The 16,101-nt window shown below is 42.2% G+C and overlaps 1 protein-coding gene across 2 annotated transcripts in view; it reads right to left on the reverse strand.

Moving 5' to 3' along the window:
- Positions 1-16,101, reverse strand: part of LOC122922787 (aminopeptidase O (putative)) — a 435,225-nt gene that overhangs the window by 367,241 nt on the left and 51,883 nt on the right. For both annotated transcript variants that reach the window (XM_044273518.1, XM_044273526.1), the window contains exon 3: positions 6,465-7,240. In XM_044273518.1, the coding sequence (XP_044129453.1) occupies positions 6,465-7,177 (713 nt within the window). In that variant the 5' untranslated portion in view covers positions 7,178-7,240. The remainder of the gene's footprint in view (positions 1-6,464; positions 7,241-16,101) is intronic.

The raw sequence follows: 16,101 nt of genomic DNA on the forward strand, positions 1-16,101 counted from the left end.
TGATCAATGACAGGGGGGTGATCACCCCATATAGACTCCCTGATCACCCCCCTGTCATTGATCACCCCCTGTAAGGCTCCATTCAGACATTTGTTTTGGCCCAAGTTAGCGGAAATAGTTTTTTTTTTGTTTTTGTTTTTTCTTACTAAGTCTCATATTCCACTAACTTGTGTCAAAAAATTAAATCTCACATGAACTCACCATACCCCTCACGGAATCCAAATGCGTAAAATTTTTTAGACATTTATATTCCAGACTTCTTCTCACGCTTTAGGGCCCCTAAAATGCCAGGGCAGTATAAATACCCCACATGTGACCCCATTTCGGAAAGAAGACACCCCAAGGTATTCCGTGAGGGGCATATTGAGTCCATGAAAGATTGAAATTTTTGTCCCATGTTAGCGGAAAAGGAGACTTTGTGAGAAAAAAAACAAAAAAAAAAAACAATTTCCGCTAACTTGTGCCAAAAAAAAAAAATTCGATGAACTCGCCATGCCCCTCATTGAATACCTTGGGGTGTCTTCTTTCCAAAATGGGGTCACATGTGGGGTATTTATACTGCTCTGGCTTTTTAGGGGCCCGAAAGCGTGAGAAGAAGTCTGGGATCCAAATGTCTAAAAATGCCCTCCTAAAAGGAATTTGGGCTGCACAAAAGTGTCACACATCTGGTATCGCCATACTCAGGAGAAGTTGGGCAATGTGTTTTGGGGTGTCATTTTACATATACCCATGCTGGGTGAGATAATATCTTGGTCAAATGCCAACTTTGTATAAAAAAAATGGGAAAAGTTGTCTTTTGCCAAGATATTTCTCTCACCCAGCATGGGTATATGTAAAATGACACCCCAAAACATTCCCCAACTTCTCCTGAGTACGGCGATACCAGATGTGTGACACTTTTTTGCCGCCTAGGTGGGCAAAGGGGCACACATTCCAAAGAGCACCTTTCGGATTTCACAGGTCATTTTTTACACATTTTGATTTCAAACTACTTACCACACATTAGGGCCCCTAGAATGCCAGGGCAGTATAACTACGCCACAAGTGACCCCATTTTGGAAAGAAGACACCCCAAGGTATTCCGTGAGGGGCATGGCGGGTTCCTAGAATTTTTTATTTTCTCTCACAAGTTAGCGGAAAATGATGATTCTTTTTCTTTTTTTTTTTTTCCTTACAAAGTCTCATATTCCACTAACTTGTGACAAAAAATAAAAAATTCTAGGAACTCGCCATGCCCCTCACGGAATACCTTGGGGTGTCTTCTTTCCAAAATGGGGTCACTTGTGGCGTAGTTATACTGCCCTGGCAATTTAGGAGCCCATGTGTGAGAAGTAGTCTGGGATCCAAATGTCTAAAAATGCCCTCCTAAAAGGAATTTGGGCTGCACAAAAGTGTCACACATCTGGTATCGCCATACTCAGGAGAAGTTGGGCAATGTGTTTTGGGGTGTCATTTTACATATACCCATGCTGGGTGAGATAATATCTTGGTCAAATGCCAACTTTGTATAAAAAAAATGGGAAAAGTTGTCTTTTGCCAAGATATTTCTCTCACCCAGCATGGGTATATGTAAAATGACACCCCAAAACATTCCCCAACTTCTCCTGAGTACGGCGATACCAGATGTGTGACACTTTTTTGCCGCCTAGGTGGGCAAAGGGGCACACATTCCAAAGAGCACCTTTAGGATTTCACAGGTCATTTTTTACACATTTTGATTTCAAACTACTTACCACACATTAGGGCCCCTAGAATGCCAGGGCAGTATAACTACGCCACAAGTGACCCCATTTTGGAAAGAAGACACCCCAAGGTATTCCGTGAGGGGCATGGCGGGTTCCTAGAATTTTTTATTTTCTCTCACAAGTTAGCGGAAAATGATGATTCTTTCTTTTTTTTTTTTTCCTTACAAAGTCTCATATTCCACTAACTTGTGACAAAAAATAAAAAATTCTAGGAACTCGCCATGCCCCTCACGGAATATCTTGGGGTGTCTTCTTTCCAAAATGGGGTCACTTGTGGCGTAGTTATACTGCCCTGGCAATTTAGGAGCCCATGTGTGAGAAGTAGTTTGAAATCAAAATGTGTAAAAAATGGCCTGCGAAATCCGAAAGGTGCACTTTGGAATATGTGTCCCTTTGCCCACCTTGGCTGCAAAAAAGTGTCACACATGTGGTATCGCCGTACTCAGGAGAAGTTGGGGAATGTGTTTTGGGGTGTCATTTTACATATACCCATGCTGGGTGAGATAAATATCTTGGTCAAATGCCAACTTTGTATAAAAAAAATGGGAAAAGTTGTCTTTTGTCAAGATATTTCTCTCACCCAGCATGGGTATATGTAAAATGACACCCCAAAACACATTCCCCAACTTCTCCTAAGTACGGCGATACCAGATGTGTCACACTTTTTTGCAGCCTAGGTGGGCAAAGGGACCCACATTCCAAAGAGCACCTTTCGGATTTCACCGGTCATTTTTTACAGATTTTGATTGCAAACTACTTCTCACACATATGGGCCCCTAAATTGCCAGGGCAGTATAACTACGCCACAAGTGACCCCATTTTGGAAAGAAGACATCCCAAGGTATTTTGTGATGGGCATAGTGAGTTCATGGAAGTTTTTATTTTTTGTCACAAGTTAGTGGAATATGAGACTTTGTAAGAAAAAAAAAAAAAAAAATCATCATTTTCCGCTAACTTGTGACAAAAAATAAAAAGTTCTATGAACTCACTATGCCCATCAGCGAATACCTTAGGGTGTCTACTTTCCGAAATGGGGTCATTTGTGGGGTTTTTCTACTGTTTGGGCATTGTAGAACCTCAGGAAACATGACAGGTGCTCAGAAAGTCAGAGCTGCTTCAAAAAGCGGAAATTCACATTTTTGTACCATAGTTTGTAAACGCTATAACTTTTACCCAAACCATTTTTTTTTTTGCCCAAACATTTTTTTTTTTATCAAAGACATGTAGAACAATAAATTTAGCAAAAAATTTATATATGGATGTCGCTTTTTTTTTTTTTCAAAATTTTACAGCTGAAAGTGAAAAATGTCATTTTTTGGCAAAAAAATCATAAAATTTTGATTAATAACAAAAAAAGTTTTTTGTTATTAATCTTCTCTATTAGTGAGAAGAAAAGGAGGTAAAATTCATTTGGGTGGTAAGTTGCATGACCGAGCAATAAACGCTGAAAGTAGTGTAGTGCAGAAGTGTAAAAAGTGGCCTGGTCATTAACGGGGTTTTAGCTAGCGGGGTTGAAGTGGTTAAAGGGAACCTGTCACCGGGATTTTGTGTATAGAGCTGAGGACATGGGTTGCTAGATGGCCACTAGCACATCCGCAATACCCAGTCCCCATAGCTCTGTGTGCTTTTATTGTGTATAAAAACCGATTTGATACATATGCAAATTAACCTAAGATGAGCCAGAGCTTGAAAATATGACTCTTCTCTGGTCACACAAGCAAGATATGACTCTTTATGTTAATTTGCATATGTATCAAATCGTTTTTTTACACAATAAAAGCACACAGAGCTATGGGGACTGGGTATTGCGGATGTGCTAGTGGCCATATAGAAACCCATGTCCTCAGCTCTATACCCAAAATCCTGGTGACATGTTCCCTTTAAGTCCATGGCAAATGTTACAAGAAGACTTTTTTGTGCCTGGATCCCGGATTTTCCTGTTTAATAAAACAAATGGCGAAAAACTATAACTAATAATTAATATATTTAGATATCACTGCAGTATCAGGATCACATTTTGCATCAATCATTCTAAGTACAAGCTTTCTTAGTCATTAGACTTTGCATTTACTAGATATGATAATTTCCTTGGAAACCACACACTGTTTTGTACAGTTAATGAAATCACCTTTGTTTAAACTGTAAAAATAGAGTCCAGCAGAAAATCTCCCAGATATATATTTGATTCTTCTCAGTTCATTGGCCATGGCACTATTGGGACATGTCATGGTACTAATAAAGGGGTTTTCTAAGACTTAAAGGGGTTATTAATGTTGATACTTTGGATAGGTCATCAATATCAGATCAGCGGGGGTCCGACAACTGAACTGCAATACCAGGCACAGCCACTGTACTGTGTGGTGCTTGGAGAGCTTCCATGAGCCATTTGCGCTCATCAGAGTGACGGTGAGCACAGAGGCTCCCTGAAACAACTGATCAGTAGGGGTGGCAGGACTTGAACCATTGCTTAAGTGATAATGATGACCTATTCTGAGGATAGGTAATCATTAACCATTCCTGGATAACCTTTTTAAGTATTGTTGACCTAACCTCAGCATAAAGTATGCAGATATATATCAATATCAGATTGGTAGGGTTGGACTCTCGGTACCCTAATTAATCAGCTGTTGGAAGGAGCTGCAATGCTTGGTCAATTGCTGCGGCCTCTTCCAATGTGGTGTCATGTCCTTTGTTGTCCACATGGCCTTTTTTAGCTCAGGCCCATCTGATCTTCACTACAGGGGAGCCATCAGGCCACTACTGCGTGAAATAGCCAGGGTGTGGTTGTCTGTTGAGCCACTTAAATCAGACACCCAGGTGAAAAGCACCAAGGTATCAAGCATTACACGTAGTCAAGAAACAGGAAGAAGTCAGGGTGGGCAGAGTACTTGCGAATCCGTGAAACAGTTCTAAGGTCAGGACAGGTGGCTTAAAGTCAGTACGGTGAACAGGCATGGGTCAAGTCAGGCAGTAGAGTGTTAGGATCCAGGAATGATGCAGAAATCTGTACACAGACAAAAGGATTATAGCTATTTTGCACGGAGGAACCAAGTGAAACCAAAATGAATTTCATGGAATCGATTTCTCAAACAAGGGGTGGAACAAACAGCACAAATAGGAAAGCTGATGAGCTCATTTGTTTAAACAGCTGAACACGGAGAAACAATGGGAATTAGCCCTTCTAGTTCTGCAGGGAGATGTTCAATGAACAGATACTAACACACACACACACACAGAAATAGACCTAGCAGCCAGGCTATAGTCTGTATGATGGAACACAGGAGTTTGGTAAACCGACAAAAAAATGCTTTTTTGCAATTTGCAGTTTTGACATGTTTTGCAAAAACAGCATGAATTTACTGCATCTTGAGAACTGTTTTATTTCTGGTGCAGTTCTACATAAATTGCAGCAAGACCACAGTGTTTTGGTCAGAATCCTACTATGAAGCAATGGAAGAGAGCAGTCTGGTTTGATGAATTATGTTTTCTTTTACATCATTTGGATGGCGGAATGCATGTGTGTCACTTAGCTAGGGATAGGGATGGCACCAAGATGCAAGAAGAAAGTAAGTCAATGGAGGCAGTGTTCTGCTGTAAATCCTTGGCTATTGTACATGAACTGCTTGCCTGTGCACTGTTGATTGCAAGTCAGCATGCAGGAACTTTATATTACCGTAGTTTTGGTGCTTTGACCATTGTTTTATTTGGTGTGGGGGGGGGGGGGGGTTAGAAAATTCTGGAGCAGCACAGTAAGCTTCTTTCTTTTAGAAATTTGGGAAGTATACCTGTCACATATATACCACAGCCCCTGATTGTCAGTGGATCTGGTGCAATTGTAAGCATCATTATATAGTGTGACACAGTGAGGGTTCGTGTCTGGCAAGGCAGGTATTTTCCTCCCAGCATGTGCTGCTGGGCTGATTTACAGCCAGGTGAGGTCAAATAACGGACCGGATTTTAAATGCGGGTTTTTGCAGCACCTGGTTGTCCTTAAATAGGCAGCTGGGCTCAGAAGTCATGTCTCTGTGTTGGGATCTGGGAGCCTTGTGTCTTGATAAAGGCTTTCTACCTGTTTGGCGTGACTTTAGAATCCATTTTTGTGTAGTAGACAGGCAATAGGAAAATGTCAATCATCAATGAAAAGTAACTCTAGGTGCATTATCTGCCTGCTTGGTAAATAATGGTGCCATTCCTATCAAAGGACATGGTGCTAGCCATCAATTTTAAAATCCTAAATAACACCTACAAACTCCTGGAATCTGTACTGTAAGTATGTGGTTAGACTCAAAGAGCGTGACATGTTCTATTGTAACACTACATAAAACAACCTCCCTAATATAAAAAAATAGATAAAACACAGGTGTTCAACCACCCTCATCATCCATGCTCATACAAGAAAGGATTTCAGACAACTCCTCATCTGCCAGTTTAGAAATAAATCCAGACAGCTGTATAGCAAGTTGGGCTTCCTGCACTACTTGTCTTCTAAAGTGTTGTGTCTGAGTAGAGAAGGATGAGAATCAGCTCCTTTGATCCTAGCTTAAGCTATGTAATCCTGTTAGAGCCCAATGTACTATAAATCTGACCTTTTCTGCTGTGATCCATATTTGAAGCAAGGCATAAAAGGCATGCCAAGCATATTTACAGCGTGTTAATGGCAGCTGAGTCCAGTCGTGTCATATTAATGTAAGTTGACAGCAGCGGTGACTTCATACTGACCTTCCACTTTGGTCTTTGGTCCATTTTATTGACCTCCCATTTGCTGTTGTCTTATACCATATCCTTAGAGCAGAAGGGAAGTCAGTGGCCATATTTACTCCACATTTGCTAATCTGCAGGCTCCAAGTTTCCATAAAAAACCTGAGTTCTCCACAACCTGGTGCCCGGCTGCAGTGCATGTAATAGGACATCTGTTCCTTCCATCGATTTGCAGGTAAAGCCACAAGTTCAGGTGGGATGTGATGGCCATGAGTTAACTGCTGCTCAGATTCACTACTTGGTAACATGGAACTCATGCATTTTTTAGGAGCACCAGTGACATTAACCTCTTCGACCTTTAACACAGATAAATCGCAGCAGTCCAGTACCAGACGGAAATCCCCACTCCCATGATTCTCTCTGTCACAACAGTTCTCTGAAGTAGTCTGCTTCCTGTTGCCATCTCTTTCACTAATAGTGGAGTGTCTACTTTGTGATGTGGATTTACCTGAATGTGTCTCCTGAGCCTGGTCGCTGCAGGCATCAACAGCTTGAGAAGGGCAAGGCTTCCCAATATTGCTATCTTCACAAGACACATTGGGTTCAAGGAATAAAACAATACTCCCTTCTATGGTCTGACTTTCAAAGCACACATTAAGGTCCAGCGAATAGTGTTTTACTAGAATGTGACTTGTGTTAGCCATTAGAGGTAAGTCGTCTGTATTTTGCTCCATCCTCAGTTTCACACAAACCTCAGCCAAGATTTGAGCAGGAAAAGAACATTTGATAGAACTAATCTGTAAAATAAATGAATACATGTTAATATAGAGTAAAACATATTTTATAAACACAGGAGAAAATATGATGGTAGGAGTACCCTTTTAATTTGAATATTATGACCAAGAACAGAAACATACGTATGTTTTGGTAGTTATCAGTAGTCCAATGCATGTAACCCTAAAAGTGTAGGTTAAACAGAAGTTTAAAGAGTTACTGCACCACCACTTCAATTTTTTCATAAATCAATAGTATAAATTCAGGTGCAGGTCCCATTTTTTTCCTCAGCTATATTCAGCAGTCCCATAGAGGTGAATGGAGAGGTGACCATGCATGCGTGGCCCACTTTCCATTCACTTATATGGGAATTGTGAAAACTTCCATGCACGCTCTCACTGCTATTTTTGGAAATTCCAAAAATATGAATAGAGAGCATTTGCTTATACACTCTCTCTCAGTTTGGGAAGTCCATCTGACATCAGTGGTATATCCTAACAATATACCACCAATGTATGAGATGGCAGAACCCCTTTAAAGAGATTTCCCTCAAATTAAACTTGTTTTGACGTATTTGTTATCACTGTATTAGTGGAGTATACCTGCAGCTAAAGGAAGTATTTTCTTCAAAAAACCATTCTTACATGTTATAATTACAAATAACATTGTTGGGAGGGCATAAGCATAACAAATATATACTTTGCAATATAATTACCTATCCAGTTACTGCCTGTAATACACTGGTGAGGGTCAGCCAGCTCATCACTAACAAACGTTCGTAGGAATACTTGTTAGCTATGATCTGCCTGTGTAAAAGTGCCGCAGATTTCCGATGAACAAGGAAACGCTCATTCATTGTGTAATTGTACCTTTTATGCAGGCACAAAATCATTGTTTGCCGTGGTAGAATGTGCCGTCTAATCACGCTCTGCTTCCGGCAAAGAATGATTCCATGATTCCGTATGGGGAGGATTCCGTATGGGGGCAATCGCATTAACAATCGCTCCTCTTCATACTGTGGAGGAGACCTCTGAAATGTAATTGCAGAGGTCTCCTTCACTGATGAGCAGGCGATTGTCAGGAAGGAACGCTTTCTTCCTGACAATTGTAAGGCTCAGCAGTGTAATACAGCACTTATGGCCACAGCTCCTTCAATTCCTACAGGTGGCTATACAAATCAGATAGAAGTTGGTTGATGGCTGAACAAACAATCATCTGGTGAACGATGTTTCACGCACACAGCCACACACATTTTAGGCCATATTGGCTGTGTTGGTGGCAAGTTGTTCACACTGCACATACATGTTCCTTGAAACCGTGTGATTGATGAGAGATCTTTTGTTCACGAAAAATCTTTCTATGAACCAAAGATCATTTGCCCGACTCTCGGATAAAAATAGTAAACATTAATATTAAATATTAAACAGTTAACTTATAATAATAATAAACTTTACATAGCGCCAACATATTCAGCAGTTTGTACTGTCCAATAAAGCTTTATTTAGTAAAGAGAAGCGCGCGGGTCCCCTAATTTTTTCTCTTTATCTACTATAGACAATTGGCCAGCTCCTGGATCTGATCGGGACACGCAGCTAGCTCGACTGTATCATATACAGTCCATATGCTTTTCAGACAGTTGTGCCTTCTTCTGCACAACTCCTGGAGGTAAGTCCCCCAGCTTCCCTCCCCCCTCTGCTATCTCTCAGGTCCTTCCTATGAGCGCTTCTCTCCTTGTCTTTAACACAGGCATCTCAAACTGCGGCCCTCCAGCTGTTGCAAAACTACAACTCCCAGCATGCCCGGACAGCCTACAGGTATCAGCCTACAGCAGGGCATTGTGGGAGTTGTAGTTTTACAACAGCTAGAGGGCCGCAGTTTGAGATGCCTGCTTTAACATATTTCACAGTGCTTTGCCTCATTTTAATTATAATGGTCTACCATCAGTCGGCTATAACTGCCTACTGATAAGTCAGGATGCTGTGGAGGCCTAGCACCGATAGCACCATAGACAATATATCAGCACAAGGTGTGGCAGGAATGAGGAATCAGTAAGGTACTGTAGGCATTTATTCAAAGTTGTTTTTATCAGGTTGGCCCTCTCAAAAAATTTAGCCTTCAAAAAAAACCAACAAGATAAATCCCTCCATTTAGCGGCAGGAATGCTTCTGTAAAAACACTACAGAGTATTGTCTATTGTCAGACTATTAGCTAAAGATCAATTTCATGGTTTTCAAGGAGAGAAATATTCCAGCTATTAGTTTCTCAAATCCTACATGTCATACAGTTCATCAGCAAATCAGACTACTAAGGCTTATTTGACTGTACATAATTTCTGTCAGTTCCCTCCGTCTTTTGCTACAAAAAGTCAAAGGGAAAATGGCATCCAAAACAGATCCCATTGTTCTCAATCTTTTCTATTTTGAACCTAAGTAGAGCAAACGTGTCAGTTTTTATGACAGACGTCTTTGTTTGCTTCCTAGAAATGTATGATGCAACATTTCTCTCTCTGGCAGAGGCTGTGGCTATTAATGCCCATAGTTTCCATCCATACTGGTATTTGGCAAACTGATTTGTTTCCTGACCCTGGTGTAGACTACATATGCGTGCAAGAGGTATACATTCACAACATCTTTGGAAAAGCAAGCAATTGAGGGGGCATAGTTCATGTTCTCCAGAGGAGCATATTCTGCAACTGACGAGCACCGTACTACATTTTGGAAGTTATGGAGTCCATATATCTTGGGGCTAAATATTTACATTTCTAAGACTTCATTGGAGTGTGTTTCACTCTTTTAGATCTAAAAGTTTTAGTGAATATAATTATTAAAAGGTTATTTGGTTCTTTAAAATTGAGGGCCTATCTTTGGGAGCAGACATCAATAAAGTTAAGTGAATTCTAAAGGAATGAAATTCCTTTAGATATCCCCAAATATTTGGCTTCCAACTGAAGTTGATGTTTTTGAGTTTGGATTCGTGCAACTCTCTCAAAATGTGATCTGCAATTTTACATATCAATACAGTACTGAGCACAGCAGGGCAGGAAAGATGAACACAGAGCAATACATGACCCCGGTGGGGTCCTGAGTGGCAGGCTTGCCCATAATGCTTTGCAGTCACACTCAGCCAAACAGGAGGCACAATATAGGTGCAACGTTATAAGCAGATCCCTCGCAGGGAAGCCATGTGCATACTGAGCTTGTACATTGATGTGGCAGGACTCCTCTGCCACGGACAAAGCAAAGAAAGACAATTTTATCTAGAGACACAAACAATACCGCTTATCCAGGGTCTTTTAGGGAAATATTTAGGGACTGATTGATTTAATTAATTAATAGTGAGAGAGGTTTTAGCTAGGGACAGGACAAGGGTCAGTTTAGTTAGCATGTTACTGTGTTGCTTTACTGCAGCCAGCCATTTACATCCATTGAGGCTCTGCTTGCATTGCAATATTTAAAAGGACACTGACAGGCTCAAAAAGCATATTTAGGGGTATATATGACAGTATAGGTCTTATAAAGGGTATTAGAATCATCTAAGTATCCCCCCTGTCCACCTTATAAATACAGTAATCTTAAGTTTTATAACCTGCTTTCCTGGTGTTCAATCTGCCCAAGGGGCGGTGCTTCATATCAATTTGCGCCCAGCCAGCCTCGCCACAACTGCCGTTTGAAGCGCCGCCCAGCTAATCAATATTCACTGAGCTGGGCGGCTACTCTGAAGCGCTGTACTAGTGTCCTCGGCCATCTTCAGCGCATGCGCCCGGCACCCTCACTGGCCGGGATCGCATCGCGCGTCTGCTTTATGCCAGGAAAGCAGGTTATAAAACTTCAGATTACTGTATTTATGAGGTGGACAGGGGGGATACTTAGATGATTCTAATACCCTTTATAAGACCTATACTGTCATATATACCCCATAATATGCTTTTTGGGCCTGTCAGTGTCCCTTTAAAGCTCCAGTACTCCTTTTTTTCCTAATGTGTAGGAGCTAGCTAACAGGCCAGTTTGCATGTAAACAAATCATATGTACTGTCTAATTATTTTTTAAGCATTATAGTTACCCAGAACAATGTTTTTCTTTAAAAAAAAAAAAAACTGTTGAAAAGTTTCTTTAATTAAGTGTATAAAACCTGGCCTGATGTAGTTTTCAGTATCAGCATATGATTTTTCAGCAGACTCCAATTGTGCATTATAAAAAAATATATATATTACAAAGTTTATTCAATTAGTAATAAGTGGCAAAAACCTTGACATATTTTGCATTGTCACAGTCAGTGTATATTTTTGCTGCAGACTCTGTCCCATTGCGCATTTTTTCTTAAAGGGTTTCTGTCACCTGAAAAATGGGTGTTGTTAAGCTGGCTGACATTAGCGATGTGCTAATGTCAGCTGAATATAACTATATTAGTGGCATCTTAGTGCATGCCGCCGTTATTGAGAAAAACAAACTTTTATAATATGCTAATTAGCCTCTAGGAGCAGCTACTAGAGGTCTTCGTTCTCCCACCTCTGGCCACGCACTGCTACACTAGATTCACAGGGGCAGGCATCGTTGGTCTCCTACCTCCGGCCCTGTCTGCAGTGTAAATCTCGCGCCGTTCAGTATTCGGCGCAGGAGCAGTGAGGAAGCTGGAAGTGGGCGACTGCCCTTCACTCACTGCGCCTGCCCCGAATACTGAACGGCATGAGATTTACACTGCAGACAGGGCCGGAGGTAGGAGACCAACGATACCTGCCCCTGTGAATCTAGTGTAGCAGTGCGTGGCCAGAGGTGGGAGAACGAAGACCTCTAGTAGCTGCTCCTAGAGGCTAATTAGCATATTATAAAAGTTTGTTTTTCTCAATAAAGGCGGCAGGCAGTGAGGTGGCACTAATATAGTTATGTTCAGCTGACAGTAGCCCATTGCTAATGTCAGCCAGATTAATACCCATTTTTCAGGTGACAGAAACCCTTTAAGTGCTTCAAATATAATAGCATAATTCCATCTACCACAGACTGGTCTACCTGACCTGGCATGTTGTTGTGCGTCACTCACAGTTAAGCCTCATTCACACCTCAGTGATTTCCATCAGTGATTGTGAGCCAAAAATAGAATTGGAGTCTTCACAGACATAAGGTATAAGGGAAAGTTCTGCACCTGTTTGCCAGGAATTATTTAAAATGGCCACCAGCAGCCAGTCGAAGTACCTGAGAAGGACTGGTCGCAAACACGTGCAGAGCTGACTAGGGGGGTAAGGGGCAGGGCCTCAATACATACTACACTTCTTTACAACAGATAGTAATGAGGAGATCCTGTCTATGATATGTCATCATGGCTGAGCAGCCTAACCGGAAAACTCATCAACACATAGTATATTCAAGTGACAGAGCGTAGTGTGTAGTGAGGCCCCACCACCTCAGCCCCCTAGGCAGCTCTTCAAGAGGTGGCAACCAGTCTTACTCACATTCTGGAACAGGTTGCAGGTGGCCATTTTAAATCATTCCCAGGGAATCCCTTTACGTAGTCTTCAAATTAAAATGTCTGAAAAATGAGAGAAACAAAAGACTTACAACCTTACGCTTAGCAAACACATATGAACCGCTTTAGAAACTAGGTACACTCAGACCTGGATTGTGACTGTTCTCTATTAAATGTCCTGTTCCCTGATCCAATGGAATCCTGGGTCAGCAGATTGGACAGTAGAACAATAGCAAACTGGGGCAATGTACTGTTAGGGCCCATTCAGACGGAAATATGAACAGGTTTCGCAATTTCGCGTAATGGGTGCAGAGCCATTAATTTCAAAGGGGCCGCAAAAGATTCAGAAAGCACACCGTGTGCTGTCCGCATCTATGGTTCCACGGCTCTGTGGAAAGGATAGAGCATGTCCTATTCTTGTGCTATTGTGGACAAGAAAAGGCATTTTCTATTATGGTTGTGGCCATGTGCGCAAATTGTGGAGGCCTTACCCTGGGTTCACATCTGAGCGTTTTACAGCGCGTTCAAAAGCGCTGTAAAACGCTCAACACATGAAAACCAATGCTTCCCTATGGCCCTGGTTCACACTTGAGCGTTTTACAGCGCATTTGAACGCGCTGAAAAACGCCCTACGCTCAAAAAAGTTCTTGAGCTTCTTTGGGGCGTTTTGTCGCGCGTTTGCGGCCATAGGATTGCATAGGAACGCGCAAATATGTTATTTTGCGCGTTTGTGGCCAGAAAAACGTGCGTCCGAACACGCGTTTGGCACATAGCAACAGTCATAAAAGGCCACACCCTAGTGATCGGCAAATGTCTAGCCTGACCAAGATGGAGGAAGCAGGCTGTGATAGTGAGACACTGATCAGGCTTGTGCAGGCGAAATGCTGCCTATATGACATCCAAGATGCCAAGTACAAGAACAGGAGAAGCAGGCAGCAGGCATGGGAGGATATTGGAGCAAGCATCTGGCCACAGTGGAAGACATTATCAAAAACTGTGAAAGAAGCCAAAAGGTATTTTATTTACATGTGTGTTCTGAGTGTAAAAAAAAACAAACTCCTTGTGTGCACTGGTGTAAAATCTCTATGTAATAGTCCAGCCCAGCTCTGCCTGCGGCCCTCCAGCTGTTGTCCAACTACAACTCCCAATATGCTGTGCTGTATTTTACTTGCTGTAGCCTGTTCAAGCATGCATGGAGTTGGAGTTTTGCTACAGCTGGAGGGCCGCAGCTTCACCATCCCTGTTCTAGTATATGGCCAGTCAATGGTTCCCCGTCACCCACATTCTTGCACAATGTAGTCGGCCAGTATGCTCAATTTGCACTTGTTCCAATCTGGCAATGTATTTTAAATTCAAATGTTGGCCTACATTAGTGGTGTGGATTTGGGTTATAAAGTTGATATGGATATTGTCTACGTTGAAACATTATTGTGCTTGTGGGCTATTGCAGCACTGGCACATTATAGGTGATTGTATGTCTATATAGTACCAGTATTGGGCACATAAATGGGATCCGTAATTCCGCCCACATAGTTTTCCCTTGTTTTAATGGACGAGTATTGGGCACATAAATGGGATCCGTAATTCCGCCCACATTGTTTTCCCTTGTTAAAGGACGAGTATTGGTGGGCACTATTGGGGCTTCTACAAGGGGCACGATATATGTGAAAAAACGGCATTGCACAAATTCACTCTTCAAATCTAACAAAGAAAATGGAATATTACAAGTTAAAGAAACAATTTTTGCAGCTGCAAAAGACTAAATAATATAAATTTATATGGCTTGCATTTGCCAAGGTAACTCCCCCTGTGGTGAAATAAAATAAGCCGCAAAGTGGTCCCGAATGGCGGCACCATGTGTGGTCCCACACACACCGCTGCGATTCTGACTCTCCATGGAATGGCTCAACGAATCCTCAAAATTGAAGCTATCCCTTTCTCGGACAAAAATGTGAAGAGCACATGCTGCCTTCACAACCGAGATGGCGGTCTCCAATTTCAGATTTATGGGAGAGTGCAGAACTCGCCATTTGTTGGCTAATATGCCAAATGCGCATTCCACCACCCTGCGTGCTCTTGTCAGGCGATAGTTAAAAACACGTCGCGCAATGGATAAATTACGGGTAGAGTATGGCCTCATAAGGTGCTCACCTAGACCAAATGCCTCGTCACCAACAAAAACAAAAAGGCATAGATGGATAAGTGGTGCCAGGCAGTGTGGTGTTTCCGGGAAGGTCAAGGGCATTTCTACTGAGCATTTGACCAAAGTCAGAATGCCCAAAAACAGCAGAGTCAGAGCTGCTGCCATAGGACCCCACATCGATATAACGGAAACAATAGTTCGCATCACATACCGCAAAAAGAACAAACGAAAAGTATTTTTTTATAATTATAAAAGTGACTGCCACTCCTCATTGGCTTCAGAACGCGGATGTGTTTTCCGTCAATTGCTCCGACACAGTTCGGGAAATTGCAGGTATTTAGAAAAGTATCCGCAATTTTCAGCCACTCCTCCTTGTTTGGTTGGCCCATCACAACAGCATGAAGGACCTGCCAAATGGCGCTGCAGGTTTCCTTCACAATCACACTGGCTGTGGATTTCCCAATCTGGAAGGTGTAGTGAAGACTGGTCAACGATTGGCCTGTAGCTAAATAGCTGAAAAAAATGTGTGAAAAACAAAAACAACAATTAATGGATGTTATTTTATTTTTATTATAGTAAACTTCCTAAAAAGCAAGTGGAAGAGACTCAAAGATGCCTTTATTCGTCATCGACGCAAAGAGAAGGAACAGAGGAGTGGAGCTTCGCCAAGTGCACGGTCCAGCTATGTCCATGCGGAGGAAATGGCCTTTCTAATACCATGCACTGAAATGCGTAGGTAAGTCCAGGGCATACACATGCAGGAGAGGGTGTGGTATGACATGCATTCACTTTCATATCTTGCACATACTTATGTATATTTTCATGTTCACATCACCGATAGTAGCTGGTCGAAAAGACAACAGCAGGAGGAGGAAGAGGTCACCAGGGACAGTGAGGCCTGTGCGTCTACGGGGCCACTAAGTCCTCCTCCAACTGATCCCACCCCTACATTCCAAACACCCACACAGCCTGCCCCACCTGTCGTGGAACCCGAAAACATTCGGACTCACCGTTCAAAACGGAAAAGAACCGATCGCCAGGAGGAACGGCTAATTGCATGCCTGGATGCACTTGCCCATCCAGCACCCAAACTCACTAGTGATGCACTTTTCTTACTGAGTTTGGAGGAAAAAATGCTGCTAGTTCACCGAAGTCGCATAACTGAAGCGAGGGACGCCTTAACAAGGACTCTAGACAGCTTCATTACACATTATGACATCACACAGCCCAACAATGCACCACAACATCCACCACCACATCCAGCACCACATCCACCACAACAT

The sequence above is a fragment of the Bufo gargarizans genome, chromosome 1, assembly GCF_014858855.1.
Source record: "Bufo gargarizans isolate SCDJY-AF-19 chromosome 1, ASM1485885v1, whole genome shotgun sequence".
Lineage (NCBI taxonomy): Eukaryota > Metazoa > Chordata > Amphibia > Anura > Bufonidae > Bufo > Bufo gargarizans.